The sequence below is a fragment of the Saccopteryx bilineata genome, chromosome 8 (genome assembly GCF_036850765.1).
Source record: "Saccopteryx bilineata isolate mSacBil1 chromosome 8, mSacBil1_pri_phased_curated, whole genome shotgun sequence".
Lineage (NCBI taxonomy): Eukaryota > Metazoa > Chordata > Mammalia > Chiroptera > Emballonuridae > Saccopteryx > Saccopteryx bilineata.
This window is the reverse complement of record NC_089497.1, coordinates 40,896,035-40,912,962: the sequence shown is the minus strand read 5'-3', so window position 1 is coordinate 40,912,962 and position 16,928 is coordinate 40,896,035. Positions and strand designations below refer to the sequence as shown.

The 16,928-nt window shown below is 36.3% G+C and overlaps 1 protein-coding gene across 2 annotated transcripts; it reads right to left on the bottom strand.

The window, feature by feature from the left end:
• Window positions 1-213: 213 nt before the first annotated feature.
• Window positions 214-13,688, bottom strand: ABHD10 (abhydrolase domain containing 10, depalmitoylase). Of its 2 annotated transcripts, XM_066241009.1 has the most exons (5): window positions 13,534-13,688; window positions 10,359-10,542; window positions 4,037-4,148; window positions 3,600-3,737; window positions 227-1,323 (listed from the first exon to the last, which is right to left on the bottom strand). In XM_066241009.1, the coding sequence occupies exons 1-5, from the start codon at window positions 13,673-13,675 to the stop codon at window positions 979-981; spliced, it is 921 nt and encodes a 306-aa protein (XP_066097106.1). In that variant the 5' UTR covers window positions 13,676-13,688; the 3' UTR covers window positions 227-978. The 2 variants fall into 2 exon arrangements, with proteins under 2 accessions (XP_066097107.1, XP_066097106.1); XM_066241010.1 differs by lacking the exon at window positions 3,600-3,737 and having other exon boundaries at window positions 214-1,323.
• Window positions 13,689-16,928: the final 3,240 nt, after the last annotated feature.

The window sequence follows — 16,928 nt, the reverse complement described above, 5'->3', positions numbered from 1 at the left end:
AAACAAAAAAAAAAACAAAAAAAAAAAACATTGTTTAAGATGAAATTCCTCCATTTAAATATATTACATAAAAGCCAAAATTTAGAAATGATAAATCTCTTTTATATTACTGTAGGGTTTTGAGCCTTTAAAAAAGATAACCTTAATTTAAGCTCAAATATAACATTCAGAAAAGATAAATACCTTTACTTTTTTAACTTTATCATGCTTCAAAACATTTCTCTAATAATTTCAAGTTTATTTTCCTGTATTTCATGAGTTGCATTTTAAAATCAGAATTTTACAAATCTCCATATACAATGATACCAAATAAAATACAAAAGTTTTAAGCTTTATTAATAATACTAAGGAGAAGAGCACACAATCAAAAAGCTGGCATAGTTAACACAAACATTATAAGTTAAAATATCTCATAAATTAAAAAAAAATAGGAAGTGTATTAATGAAAAAAAAGTAGGGGTTGACAGAAGAAAATGTTCCAATTTCTGCAGCTGGTATAGTCGGTCCTCTGTATCTTCAAGTTTCACATCCCTGGATTCAATCATCCAAGGGCCAAAAATACTTAAAAAACCCAAAACTCCAGAAAGTGAATCCCTAAGCAATAGAGTAGAACAACTATTTACATAACATTCACATTATATTAGGTATTATAAATAATCTAGAGAGATTTAAAGTATAAAGGAGAATGCACAGGTTATACGCAAGTACTGTGCCACTTTCCATAATGGACTTGAACATACTCAGATGTTGTTATCTGAGGGAAGTTGTATCCTGGAACCAATCCCTGAAGGATTCAGAGGGACAACTGTACTCTCTTCACAATTTGTATCACTTACCTGCTAAGACATCATTAAATAAAACCTTATGCGATACAAAATAGCGGTAAGAGGAGAAAGCTAAGTATCAGGGTCTTCCATTTGTTTTCCATCTCCCAATCTTCTGGATCCATCAGTTTACATACCAACTAAAAATGTGATTCTAGTTACCTACAGTTGAAAGTTTATCAATTAAGTCATCAATAGTGTAAACAAGAAGTTGAATGTCCGCTTTTTCCTTCATTCGGTGATCACTATGTTTTCGAAGGATGACATCTACGTCAGTGCTGACTACTCGGTCAGCAACTTGTAGGGACGTATGCCAGGGTATGATGTCATCTTTCATGCCATGAAGCAATCTTATAGGGCAGTTCACAGGAATGGGGCTATGTAACATGCAGTGGTGTTCAGCTTCTTTAATAAAATTATACTGAATGTGATAAACTCCTTCCTCACTGTATTTTGATGGCATGCTCCACACGCCTTTCGTCTCGATTTCCTTTTTTACCTGTTAGGAAAACAGAAGTATTTATTAGCCATTTACACATGCAATTGTATCAATCTAAGAATTTAAACACTAAAATATGTACAATATATATTTGGACATTTTAATGTATTTTTCCTTTGTTTTTGAAAATTTTTGTATTCTCTTTTTTCTTGTTTTTGTTACTTTAATGTATTTTTTAATTCCAAAACGATTTGATTCGGTGAAACTGAGTAGTTGAAATCAACTGATTTTAGTGAAAATGCTATCTATCTGAAAACTATACTTCTAAATATCCATCTCAGATGATTTGAAATTAATAAAATTTTAAAAAACTGTAAATTATATGAAGCGATGGGGTTTTCTGCATTATAAAACATGTGAACCAAATAGTTAAAGCAGAAATGATACTCAGCATCTTCAAACTACTCAGGAATACTCCTGAATTTGTCATTTCAATAAACTTAGTTTCATTCGTTATTAGATGAAGTGGAAACTATGCTAATTATTTAGACAAAAATTGTTGCATTTTAAGCATCCTTGCCCAGAGGAGCTGTTATGTGCCACTAAATTAAATGAATATTGTTCCTTTGAAAAACAAAATGCTATATGTCTCGAATTCTCAAAAAAGTTCAGAAATAGCAAAAGGAGTATTAACCAAAGAAAATGTACAATATTGTAAGTTCTACACCAAGAAACTGCATCAACGCAATGTGGTTGAAAACCTTGGATTCCAAACAGTATATCCTGTCTCACGCCCTCTAGTGTTCAAAGGAGAAAATGACTAGAGTAAGTTATGAGGTAGGAAGTCAACTTTCTACACAATGAAAAATGCTGGGTGTAGAACATCCCAGAGCTAGAACAGATTTTTTTAACTGAATTAAATCTAATGGGGTGACAATGGTTAATACATTATGTAGTTTTCAGTGTACAATTCTGTAATACACCTATATACTATATTGTGTGCTCATTACCCAAAGTCTAGTCTCCTTCTGTCCATTTGGCCCCCTTTACCCTCTTCATCCTCCCTCCCTTTCCCTCTGGTAACCACCATACTGCTGTCTGTGTCTATGAGTTTGTTTACTGCTTTCTGCTTTCTGTTGTACATCCTACATATGAGTGAAATCTCACAGCACCCCTATACTCAGTTCATTGCAGCATCATTCACGATAGCCAAGACATAGAATTAACCTAAGTGTCCTTTGATGGATGACTGGATAAGAGGATGATCCTAAGAGGATGTGGTACATATATACAATGGATTACTACTTATCCATAAGAAAAGATAAAACACTGCCATTTACAACAACATGAATAAACTTGAGTGTATCATGCTAAGTGAAATAAGTCAAATGAGAAAGGACAAGAACCATAAGCATAAGAATATGCCTTTTTAACAAGTTCTCAGGTGCTGCCGCCACCTGAAGACTACACTTCCTGAGTTCTTGAGCCCCTGCTCCAGACTGTTTTCTTTAATTTTCTGGGCCACAGGCCTGAAGGATCTTAGTCCCACAGGTAAAATTTAGATTCCTAGAAAAAAGATGCCAAGGAAAACTCAATTGATTATAAGTAAATAACATGCACAAAAATAACTATTACCCACTATTTCTTTATCCTTGCAGACAAATAAAGTGCTTAAACATATGCCCAATAATAATAAACTACTTTCCCTGTTATTTCAGAAACCTCACTTCTACCACAATTTGCTGAAGAACATGCTAATAATTAAAAGCATTCTTTTTTCTTGTAAGGTGAAAATTAGGAATAAAAAAAAGAATGTCAGCTAAGTGGCTAAGCCAGAAATGGCAACTCTCATCTCCTGTGTGCTGATCCTGATGGACTGACAGTGTGCTTGGAGACCTCTGCAGGACCCGAGGCTACTTCCAGGCTAAAAAAAGTTTCCTAACTGATTAGCTAAGTTTAATATGGTCATAAGAATAGGCACTATTTCCCATATGCCTCAAAATAGTTCTGAGAAGGGTTACAGGAAAAGATCATGAGGTATCATCCAAGTAAGTAAATGTGATTAATAAATGTTGCTAAAAGAGTAATTTAAAGTGTTATTTCATTAATGCGGCTCAAATATTTGCCAGAATGGGCTGAATGGACTAAAGAAAAGGAAACTTTAATTAAGAGACCACATAGTAAATAAAGCGAAAAGACCACATACACAAAGCAGCTGAGACAAAAGATGGGCCAATATAATAAGTCAAAGGAAAGATGACACATGAACAAATATTTAAAGAAAGAGGAAGCAGGAGAATGACAGCAGGTATCCACTGAAGTTGCCCGGCACCTACCTCAACAGGAAGCTGATTAAATTTTGTCACTAGGCCATCTACAGCTGCAGCTATGCCAATGAGAGCCACAACCCTCTGTGGGCGTGCGATTGCAGCATGAAGCATGAGCCAGCCACCGAGGCTAGACCCAACTAGTATCTAAAATTAAACATATACATAGTTTTAAAGAGGAATTTCTTTTACTTTTCTACAAGAAGACTGAGTAATTTAATAGAATGCATATACTTTTTTCTTTTATATCCTTCAGCCCTCAGAATTATAAAATTATAATAAAATTTGTAGAACAGTACTTATATTTTACAAGTGAAAATGACACAATTTTAAATCAAATATCAAAACTGGTTGCTAAACATTTAAATAAATTTTCATATCTAAAGAAACAGCTCAAAATATGAATGAGGTTATCATAAACAATTATATTTAACAAAATTAGTCACCTGTGGTCCTTCAGCTAAGTCATCAATTATAGAAAGAACATCTTTTCTCCATTTTCCCACTGTAGATTCTTGTAAGTTACCATCTGAATTTCCAACTCCTGAGTAGTCAAACCTGGATAAAGGGAAAACATATATCTATATTTAGAGATCTATTCATATATTTGTTTCTCTGATTTTTAAGAAATATAGTACATTCATTATTATTACAGTACCTAAAATATATTAAAATAATATAGTATATATTTCAGCAAATCCTACTGGCTTAACTGTCAAACACCAACTAGAGTCACTTTCTGATCCCACCGCTGCTGGTAACCTGGTCCCTGTCACTATCCTCTCTTGACTGGACTAATGCAAGAGTCTCTCTTTCCATGGTTTACCTTCATAGTCTATTCCTCACATTGTAGTCAGTGAGCCTTTAAAAACAAAAATCATGCCCTGTACAAACCTTCCAAAGGCTTTCTATAATCTTTAAATAAAATCCAAAGTTCTTACCACACTCTGGCCCCTGACTACCCCTCTTTCCTTATTGCTCCCTCTCCCTCCAAACCGTATCCTCACTTTCCTTCTTGAAGTTAATGGAAAACACCACCCAGGTTTCTGCCACAGAAGTTTACATCAGCTCTCCTCTCCACATGGAATACTTTATCCTCCAGATACCCACTTAGATCACTCCCTCACTTGATTCAGGCCTTTAGCTCAAATGTTTCATCTCCAGAGAAGTCTTCTCAGACCATTCAATCAAAAACTGTGCTTCCTTCATCATTCTGTATTTCCTAGCCTGCTTTATTTTCTTCACTGCAAATATTGCCACTTGGCACTATATACAACATTTGATTATTCGTTTGCAATCTGTCTCCTGCACTAGAACGGAAGCTGCATATGGCCACAGGCTTTACTTTGTTCACCATGCTTTCCCAGTGCCTGATCATTACCTTGCATGTGGTAAGTGTTAAGTATTTACTGATATCGTGGAAGGGAAAGAGGAGACCAGAATTAAATTCATCATCACCAGCCCATCCACCACTTAGTCTGCTTCTCCTTCCAGCTTCCTAGTTCTCCAGCCTCAGTCTGCCTGATCTGTGAATCTCACCTCTCCTTAAGGTCTCAATAAATGAAAGTATCACAGCACTCCTGTAGATCACCATCAACTCCAGCCATACTGAACTACTCCCAATTCCCAGATAAGCTCATTCATGACTTAGCCTGTGCATGGTGTTCCACCGCCTAGAAGACCTTCCTTCCCCACCCAGACTCCCAGTCATGGTACCTCCTCTGAGGAACTTTCTTTGACATATATACACTGTTTAGTACCATTTTCTTTTGTATGTACTCAGTTAACACTTTTTATACTGTGTGTTGTAATCAAGTTTTGAATATTTGTCTCTCTCTGACTAGAATGTCAATTCTTCACGGGTAGGATGTTTACTCCAGTTTGTTTTTCCAGGGTCTAGAACACTGCCTGCCCTGTACCATCTTCACTCACTCTCATTGTTTTCTCACTATCATTCCTTTATCTGCAATTTGGTAAGACCAGTATTTTGGTGCATCTAAAAACCAGCTTATCACTCTGGCTGGGTGGCTCAGTTGGTTAGAGTGCCATCTCAACAAGCTGAGGTTGCGGGTTTGATCCCTGGTCAGGGCACGTACCAGAATCAACCAATCATGGCATGAATGAGTTGAACAACAAAACTGATGTTTCTCTCTCTCCTCTTTCTCTCTAAAATAAATAAATAAATAAATAAATAAATAAATAAATAAATAAATTTTTTGAGAGCGTAAGAGGATAGGGAGAGACATGAAAAGCATCAAATCATAGTTGCCTCACTTTAGTTGCTCATTGATTGCTTCTCATATGTGCCTTGACTGGCTGGATAGGGGGGAGGGTTCAGGCCAAACCACTGACCCCTTGCTCAGGCCAGCAATGATGGGCTTCAAGACAGCGACCTCAGGATCATTTCGATAATCACGCGCTGGAGCTGGTGACCTCGGGGTTTTGAACCTGGGACTTCAGGTTGACTATTCACTGCCCCACCACTGGTCAGGCAATAAATAAAAATTTTTTAAAATTAAAAACAAACAAACAAACAACACCAGTCTATTACAGTAGCCTATTAACTGTGCCTCTGTGACTATTCTTTCTTCAAATGGGTCCACTTAATAACTGTCAGGTTTTTTTCTAAAAGATTATATTGATATGGCATTAACTTCAATGGCTCCCTGTGACATATAACATAAAAGTTTAGTGCTCTAGCCTATTTTTTTAGACCATTATATTCTGGTCACCTCAAATTACCTTTATCATTTCATCAAAGGCAGCTACTGCTTTAGCCAAATGGATCAACTTGCTGTTCCTAAAATAGGTTCAATGTTTTCTGTCTGTTTCAGGCCTCATACTATCTCCTTCACCTGAAATACCTTCTCCCATCACGTGCATACTAATATCCTCTCTTAGAGCTTAGTAAAAATGAAGTTTTTTGGCCTGACCTGTGGTGGCGCAGTGGATAAAGCATTGACCTGGAACGCTGAGGTCGCCGGTTCAAAACCCTGGGGTTGCCTGGTCAAGGCACATATGGGAGTTGATGCTTCCTTCTCCTCCCTCCCCCTTCTCTCTCTCTCTCTCTCTCTCACTCACTCTCTCTCCTCTCTAAAAAAATAAAAGAAAATTTTTTTAAAAAATGAAGTTTTTTGCTGGAAAGCCTTCCCAAACTGAAACTAAATCTCCAATAAAATTTCTAATTCATTTTTACCAGTCAAAATCAAATTATTATATCCTGCTCTATAATAGAGTTTGTATGCATGTTTCTCATTATTCCTCTGAGACTGTTAAGATCTTAGAGGAAAAAATCATTACCTTCTTTCTTTTTTTTTTTTTTTAAAGATTTTATTTATTCAATTTTCAGAGAGGAGAGAAAGAGAGAGAGAGAGAGAGAGAGAGGGAGGGAGAAAGGGGAGGAGCAGGAAGCATCAACTCCCATATGTGCCTTGACCAGGCAAGCCCAGGGTATCGAACAGGCGACCTCAGCATTCCAGGTCGATGCTTTATCCCACTACGCCACCACAGGTCAGGCCACCATTATCTTATTTCTGTCTTTGCATTCTCTATAGTGGTTAGGTACGTAAACCTCACACACAGTAGTATATATAATACATTCTAAATGAATACACATGGAAAGTAAAATTAAAAAGAATTACTTTATTCAAATTTAAAGATTTCATGCTTTCCTGCTTCTTAAAATCTGGTGAAAATAAATCCTAGTATGTTTAGTATATACATAAGAGTATATGTTATATATAAAGTGTACACGTATTTACTTACAGAAAAGGGATCTGTAATAACAGAAGAAAAAAATTAAATTTTGTTTAGGTATATAATGAAATGATTTTGGATCCTCGGAAAATAGCGTAACAAGGCAGCTGCTGAAGTCCAGATCGCAGTTATCACCTCCCCATCAGTCCAGTGTACGTAGGTGACAGACGAGGGAGAAGAGGAAAGGCACCCACTACTCCTACTCTTCCCTTCCTCGGCAGGCAATCGAACAGCTCTCCTTGCTGCATCTTCTCTACTTCCCTCTCAAATATATGGTACAGATGCAGAATACGTATAAAGGCTCTCCGTAAAGGAAATTAACTATTTAGTGATACATATAGGTTACAAGTAAGAACCCTAACCAAAATACAAGGCTAATTCAAACATATTCAGCAGTTTTAGGACTTTTAAACAGTAACAAAAGTCTGTCCTGGCAGCCTCAGTACTCTAGACCAGTGGTAGTTAACCTGGTCCCTACCGCCCACTAGTGGGCGTTCCAGTTGTCTGGTGGGCGGTAGCGGAGCAACCAAAGTAAATAAATAAAAAGATAGATTTAATTATAGTAAGTTGTTTATAAAGATATATTCTGCCAAACTTAGCGAAAATCCGACATAAAGTACTTGGTAAGTAATTAGTATTGTATGCTTTAACTTGCTGTAACTCTGCTTTATAAATTTTATAAAGTAAAGTTACTTCCCTACCTTATAAATCACCATTACTGTGGAAGTGGTGGGCGGTTAGAAAATTTTACTACTGACAGAGATACAAAAGTGGGCGGTAGGTATAAAAAGGTTGACTACCCCTGCTCTAGACATATTCCCAAATCTAATTAAAAATTCTATTAGAAATAATTATGACAGAATACCAACCCTAAAATGTTATATTCCTTAGCTCTGACTCAATTTTATTTTATGCATGGTGACAGGACATTAAGAAAACATTTTCATGTGGTCATATGTTCCGCTTGTTGTGTAATATACAAAACTAACCATTTCCTAACCAATTCAAGATCTAAATTTTACAGTAAAAAATCACAATAAAGTAAACCGAGAAACTGGAGTATAAATATAAGACAAACTTTCCTGTAATAAGCTAAAATGCAATCAATAGTTAATAGTGATTAGACTTTAATGAAGTTTTGATAAAAGCAGGTAAGAAACTTGATCAAAATGAAAATTTGTAGCGAAGTGCTATACTTTATAGAGGTTTTTTAAAGATATACAAAAGCTACGTTTAAATTCTGAATCCTTTAATAGCCTATACACAGTCTAATTTCATCATGATTATTTAATATACCTTTAAAAAGAAAAAATTTTCACATGTATCTAAAATGCAGAAAACCTGCATATGTATTACAAGGAGAAAGAAACTGGATATAGTTCTGATAGCCTTAATTTAAATTCAAGAACAAGTAAAAAGGTGATTTCTTGGTTCAAAATCTTTTGGGGACAAAAAGGGAGAATGGTGACCATATTTCTGTTATGATGATGTTTTGCTCAGGCCATTCCCCTTCCCAGACAGCTCTTCCTTCTTACCCCAATCCTAACTATTCTTCAGTGTTCCTCTATAAAGACTTTTCTATACACCTCAATTCTGTTTTCTTTCCCTCACCTGACACAATTAAGCACACTGCTCTTTTGATACAATCACATTCTGATGAGTATTTTGGCCAAATTTCTCACATATATATTTTATCCTGCTTTACCACCCCTATAAAAGGTCCTTTAAGGGCAACGACCATGTTTTATATTTCACAACACCCAACACAGTACTAGGAAGTCTACTTGCAAAAGATACACCAGTCTTTCCAGTAACAGTTAAGTCAGAACAGATTTTTAAGAGTTCTGAGCATGAAAATAAAACAATTCAGTTAATTTGATAAGACTAAATTTATATAATCGACACAATTTCTGCTAATATATTAAGCAGATAAAGTCTAAACGTTTTAAACTTTTATTTATATTTATAATTGTATTTCTAAAAGCTGTATTTTCTAGATCTATTGAGCAAATGTTGGCGAAACTTCTCTTTTTTAGGCTGTTAGTGCTGGAAAAGAATTCAGAAATTACCTTAATTCAATCTCTTCCTTTTTTATGATGAAAATAGGTCCAGTGTTTAACTGATTCATCCTGTCACAGTTATTGCTAGAATTGATTCTAGAACCCATGTTTCTTGAATTCTAGGTCAGTTCTCTCCCTATTAAACCATACTACCTCTTCTGTAAATTTAGGCACTAAATAAATGATTGTTGTTAACAAACCTAATAACAACATAAACATGTTATTTTACTAAAATAATTATCAGGATAAAATATTATGAACTGTGAAACCGAGTTTTCATTAAACAACACACGTCCCTATTTATGCTCATACGCATTCTTGCTTACAGGAGGGGAAAGAGAACTCGGAGGAAATGTGAATCATACAATGCTAACTTTACAATACAGGAGGTCCTCCAATGTCTTGTTCAAGATTGTTTCATTATAATGTTGACGAAACGTCATAGGAATTTACCTCTTGTTTTTCTATCAGTTATTCTACGGTACAATTGGTTTGATTATATGTCATTTTACTTAAAGTCACAGAACTTACCAATGATATTGAGGACTTACTGTACTTTTAAATATATATATATAAATATATATATTAAAAATAATAAATAGTGGTCAAATAAAAGTCCTTGAGTCCCCAATGGAAAATCACAGGATAATTACAAAGATTTTAAGAAAGCCAACTAGTTTACTGGTGTGTTATCATATTAGATTATTGTTTTTTAAGAGCTTAGACACTACTCGTTTCCTAATGCCAGCGTTGTGAGTGTGGCACAAAGACTTTTAAAAAAGTCTTTTGACAGTTGCAATTACAAGCACCCTAAATCACAAAAAGAAAGTTTAAAGACTATTAAAACAAATTCATCTATAAAAATGGTGGCATTTACTTCAATTGGTTAGAGCAGAAGTAAATCTCTGCGCTAAACGGCAGTAATATTTTCTCTGAAACATGTTGTTCCTACCTTATATAGGCGTGACCTAGAGATTTGCAAAACTCCTCAATCGCCAATGCTTTTGTACCATTCATATTAGAAATATAGCCAGGGATGAAGATAATTCCTGGACTTTTGCCTTTTAGTTTCTTATAAGCCAGGTTTGGAAGGTCTGGTCGACTAAGGAAAGAGAATGATGTCTTTTGTCTGCAAACTAAACAAAGTACACAAAACATAAACCATAGTTTGCAAAAACAGTTTTTCGAAAACCATATATATGTATCTTTTCAACCTTAACTTTCTTAACTTGTTAAACTGATGTCAAATACTATTTCCACTTAATAGAAAAAACAAACATACTTGAAGTATTAAAGTCATAAATCTGTGCATATCTTTTAAAATCATATCAAAATTAGTACCTTCCTTGAGCAAGGTCTAATTTTGATTCTTCTAAAATACACGATGAAGTGGAAATCTCAAGGCATCACAACAGAGAATCATCAAAAATGTTTTCCTGTTGCCGCTATATTATCTGTCCTAAATAGTATAAATCAACATTCAAGTTTACTTACAACAATTTAGCCCTCCTGTGAAATTTTTGTCTAATTTTTTTAATGTTTGAGGAATTTCAAATCCTCTACTTTCTGGCTGTGAGAGGAAGAAACAAGTTTGGTATGTTCCTGGGAAATAGTTTCAAAGAGGGAGGTGCTGCGCCCCTTTTATTGCTAACTCCCTTTCCACCCACTAAATCGGCGGTCGGGAAACTTTTTGGCTGAGAGAGCGATGAACACCACATATTTTAAAATGTAATTCCGTGAGAGTCATACAACGACGCGTGTACATTACGCATTATCCAATTAAAATTTGGTGTTGTCCCAGAGGACAGCTGTGATTGGCTCCAGCCACCCGCAACCATGAACATGAGTGGTAGGAAATGAATAGATTGTAATACATGAGAATGTTTTATATTTTTAACATTATTTTTTTTATTAAAGATTTGTCTGTGAGCCAGATGCAGCCATTAAAAGAGCCACATCTGGCTCATGAGCCATAGGTTCCCGACCCCTGCACTAAATCATTTGCCATGGTAATAGCTAATCATAACTCTGTTAGCTGAGGTGCATTCAATGAGTAATTTCTTTACAAGGAACCTTACAAAGTATGATAGTATCATTTTTGGAAAAATATTTCTCATAGGACACTGCAATCACTGTGTTTTATTTGTTGGTTAGGTTGTCTATGACTGGTACACATAGGTCTTAATGCAATTTAAGCACAACAGCACAATTAGTATATTCTATTTCAATGTTTTTCAACTTCTTTTCCTACTATAAAATCAATACTGGCTCTTAAAAAAAAGTAAAATGATATATTTTAAAATATCATTTACAAGCCTACCTCCTCTCTCTAAAGATAGTCAGCTTTTATGTATTTCCTTACAGTATTTTTCTGGGCCAACAAAATCTGTTCTCTTATGTTATATGAAACCTTCCCTCCACTTTATTGTGGCTAACAAAAACTTCTCAGTCTCTTCTATGTGAGCTAATAAAGTTTACCTCACACTGGATTTGAGAAGTTGATCACCAAAATATTTAAATTGGAGACCTGAAAGCTATTTCTTTTACATGTGAGATTGTTTCAAAATTTCAATGTGTCGTAAAATATTACAAATTTAAAACTTATGGTGAAAATCAGGGCTTGTAGGAGTCAGTTAAGCTGGCTAGCAGACTGTATAAGCAAAACTGTTCATTTTCCATTTCCTTAACTCAGCACTCAAAAATCCTTCCTATCTGGCCCTGCCAGATGGCTAGGCTGGTCAGAGCATCTATGGAAGCTCAGGAGTTGCCAAAGCCATCCTTGGTCAGGGCACATGTAGGAGCAGATCAATGGTTCCATCTCTTACTAAAAATCAGTAAAATTAAAAAAAAAAAAATCCTCTCTATACTCTTAATATTACCTCCCAACACAGGAATGTTTCTGTGAGACAATAATTTATTCAACCTTGGAAAGTTATAAATGGACGGGTTACTATTATATCCATAAATGATCTTTGCACAATAAGAATTAGCTCAGTATGGTGCTTAATGACTGGCTGTTAAATAGAAGAGTGTTACAGTATACAATGAAATTTGGTGGTTAATAAAATGACATACTATACTAGAGAAACAGGCAGGGTGTGGCAAAAGTAGGTTTAGAGTTGTAAGTACAGGAAAGGGTTTATTCTTGTATTATTATTTATTTATTATTGTATTATTTCCCATACAAATAACTGTAGGTTTAGAGTTGTGAGTACAGGAAATTGCTTATTCTTGTATTATTATTTATTAATTATTGTATTATTTCTCATACGAATAACTGTAAAGTAAACCTACTTTTGCCCATCCTGTATAAAACACATTTTTGGTTGTGTACAATTAAATGTAAGTTAAACCCATTATATACTTTTCAAATTTTAAACTCAAAACAAAGAGTGTCTGCAATGATAATTCCCATTCTAAGCACTCATGCATCTGAGTGGCCAAAATGTGGAAACAACAAAATGGAAGACTAAAATGCTATAATTTAGACATACCTTATATACATGTGGGAGGCTGGGACTGGGGATGGGGTGGGAAGGGGGACGAACCAAACACAGGATAAAGAAAATAGTCAATCAAGTGCTCTGACTTCTGATTTAAATTCCAGTTTCTTTTGTCAAGTAATGCTGATGGTTTTCACTGAGCGAGAGCATCGAAAGGGCAAATTTGAAAATTAGGCTTTATTTTACACACTCTTACAAAGAAAATGTTCAAGTTGTTAACTCCCCTCAAGTCAAAAGAGGGCGGGTCTCAACACCTTCATATAGTCACGATCTGTAACCGCCCTCCCTACAATCTGCAGAGAAAGGAAAGAAAAGGTAACTAGTAACCAAACTCATTAGAAGCACTTTCTATTTGGCACTTGCTGCAGGGAAGACAGAAAGCAGGATCCTTAACTAAAGAACGAAAAATGCCCTCGAGGGCCGGGGCGGTCCAGGAGAGCGCCCGGCCGCCGCACAGCTCTCCACACAGAATTCCCCAGAATTGTCGAAAACGCCTAGAACTGGAGCACTGAGAATGGGGGAAGAACAGTTTTGAATGGGGCGCCAAAAACGCCCTGGACAGGTATCGACTAACCCCGGGATGTTCGAAAGAACGCGTTCTATTCCCGCCTTGCGGACACTCACCTGGGAGCCACCGTGGCGCCCTCTCAGGCTTTCGTGCAAGTAACGCGCTGACGGCACGGTGGAAGCCGAAGGAGACAGCAGTCCAGCTCCACCTCCGACAAGGATCCCACGCAGCCAGCGCCGCCTTGCCCACTCCAGCCATCTTCCCAGCGGTCTCTGCGCCGCGCATTGACCTACGGACACGCGCAAGGCGCCCAGGAACCGAGACTGCGCATGCGCTGCCTGCAGGACGACGGGATTTGCCGACAAGGCTGGACGTCTTGCAGCGCTGGGAAGCGCGCATGCGCAGAGCTTTGTCGCTCTCGTCAGCCTTTCGTTTCTGAGGTTTTAGTTGCAGTTTGAATAGTTTTGTGTGTTACAGTTCGGAATGTGCTGTGCGAGTGCCCTCTAGGTAGGCTACTTATACAGTGGGTAGGTATATAGATACTCTAGGGCTGGAAACGCGGAGAGGAACCGGATCCAGGTTCCTAGATTAGAAACCACCTCATTAATCCAATGACACTAAGGAGTGACAGCATAAAATGCTAACCTGACATAACCTGTACCGGAAATCCTTCCAAGACCTTAAACTGACCCAGATAAGTGCCTCTACTGTGGAACTAGATATTCATCGCTCCTTTTAAACTCGTTTTTGTTCTAGCTCTTTGACTACTGAATTATTCTGACCACTACTTCACGTTATATTAAAAAACGTAGTAGATTTTAAGAAATCTCAATGGAAGAATAAAATCTAGAGGATTAAATATATTTAGGGGAATATTTTATAGTCTGGAGATAGAAGGGACTTAAAATTTAAAACTCCCAAATCATAAAGAATAAAAATGTTTGACTATATACAAATTTAAACATTTGGCATGGCAAGGACACCTCTAGTCAAATGAGAGTCTAGAAAAATTTATTTTACAGCACAACAGAACATTAATAGTGTGCTTCTAGAAATAATATAATTCCAATAAAATTGGCCAATGGCAATGAATAGGCAGTTCATATGTGTAAACATAATGTTCCACCTCACTAATTGAAAATGTGAATTAAAGAAATAACGTTCTATATCCCTCTACTCATTAGATTGGCAAAAATTAAAAAAATAGCAACTATTGGCAAGAATGCTGAGAAACTGGCAAACTGTGTCTCACATGTGGTTGATAGGAATGTGAATTGCTAAACTTATTTATTTTTAAAAGATTTTATTTATTGATTTTACAGAGGCAGGGGGAGCAAGAAATACCAACTCATAGTTGCTTCACTTTAGTTCAGGGGTCTCAAACTCGGGCCGCATGCGGCCCGCCGAACAATTTTGTGCAGCCCGCAGACTAATCCACGAAGTTCAAGAAAAGTGTTGCGTAACAGTTGCCTTTTGTAGACCTAGTGCGGCCTGCCGAAAGGCTATGATCTTGCTCTGCGGCCCACATGCTGAGTTGAGTTTGAGACCCCTGCTTTAGTTGTTCATTGCTAGCTTGTTGTATGTGCCTTGATCTGGCAAGCCCAGGATTTCGAACATGCAACCTCAGTGGTCCAGGTGGATGTTCTATCCACTGGGACACCACAAGCCAGTGGAATTGGTAAACTCTTGTCAACTAATCTGACCGCATTTTTCCAATTTAAAATATGCATAATTTCAATGCCTTTGATCCAGTGGCTCCATTTTGTGACTATCCTATAGAAAACAATACGCAAACTTGAATATTATTAGCACAGCACTATTTTTATTTTTTTAATTTTTTAAAATTATTTTTTAAATTTATTTATTCATTTTAGAGAAGAGAGACAGAGAGAGAGAGAGAGAGAGAGAAGGGGGGAGGAGCAGGAAGCATCAACTCCCATATGTGCCTTGACCAGGCAAGCTCAGGGTTTTTTGAACCGGCGACCTCAGTGTTCCAGGTCGACGTTAAATCCACTGCGCCACCAGAGGTCAGGCCCACAGCACCATTTTTAGAAAGAAAAACAAGAGGAAAAAAACGGAATGGCCAATAACAGAAAAATGGTTAAATTGTGGTATAAGGGTTTCTGGATTCCAGCTCTGAAACCCTTCAATGTAATTCCGGAAAGTCTCAAGCATCAATAAGTAAGGCATTTTCTTGTCTTGATCTTAATAAAAAATAACTTTACTGTCATGATCATAAGTATTGGAGCAATGATTGGTGCTTGAATGAAAGGCAAAGGTTAAAGAGAATCAGCTTAGCTCTGGAGTCTTGAGAACCTTTCCTATTGGAATATACTGGAAAAGTTAGCTGAATAAAAACTGAATAGATACAATAAACACTTATCCTCAAGGTTTTTGGATAATTGCAAATATTCTCAATCATACCCGTCTCTATTCTCTTCCTTTATTTTTGCAGGTCTTCTTGTATTTTATGTGCAGCAAAATGAAAAGAATCTGGCTCATCCTCATAGTGGAAAAACTGCACATAAAAAGCAGGGATACCCATTGATCATTTCCTTTATCCACCCTTATCAGTCTAATAAACCAGAAAAAATTGTGGCTATTGTCAAGTGAAGATGCTTTTATTGACAGTAATGGGCTTGAATTAACCAATTTATTTCCATTGTCCTACTGTAAATGTTGCCTTCATTAACAGGTGTAAAAGGACAAACTGTTCTGTTCAGGACAGTTTCTCTCTCTGAAATTTGCTGCCTTAGTTCAGGGAGACAAATGAAGTCTCCAGGAGTCAATCCCTAGAGCTTTTCTTCATATCTGAATGATTTATTCCTTATCAGATAGAAGGATAAGTATACACAATCCTTGTAATCTTCTGTTCTAATTGCATCTGTGCAAAAGGGCAGTAAGATATCAGAGCTTTTAGGGATTATCTCATTTTGCTAGCAACAGGAATGTGACCAAAGATACTCTGATCACTTGTTTTTAAAACTACAGATCATATTGTTAGCATACAACATGTTTTATTTAAATTCTACAATGGACTTTGGCTGATTAAACTATCCCACAACCCACCCCCCCAATCCATCATGTTACCAACAGGTAACTTCCTAACAAAAAATGAGTTTATTTTCATATGTGAAATCTGGTCAACATTTTAATCCAAACTCAACATATTTTAACACACATATTTAAAAATTTCACTACATCATGCAAGATAAAAAGTTGATTAGAATATCTTCACAATCTTATGCAGAAAGTAAAGTACAGAAAAGTTATGTCTTTACATTAACCACTTACAAATTTTAGCAATTGCAATTCATCATTTTAGATCATTACGGGAATTAGGGGTGATCGCTGAAAAAAAGATTATGAAAGTGTCTTCTGCAATTGTTATTTTTTCCTCCAATGTAAAATCATGTGTCATCCAGTTGCAAAATCTTATTGGCAATATATAGACATGTGCACAAAGCACATCACAAATGTAAAAATATTGTACTCAGTCAGGCCTGCGAAC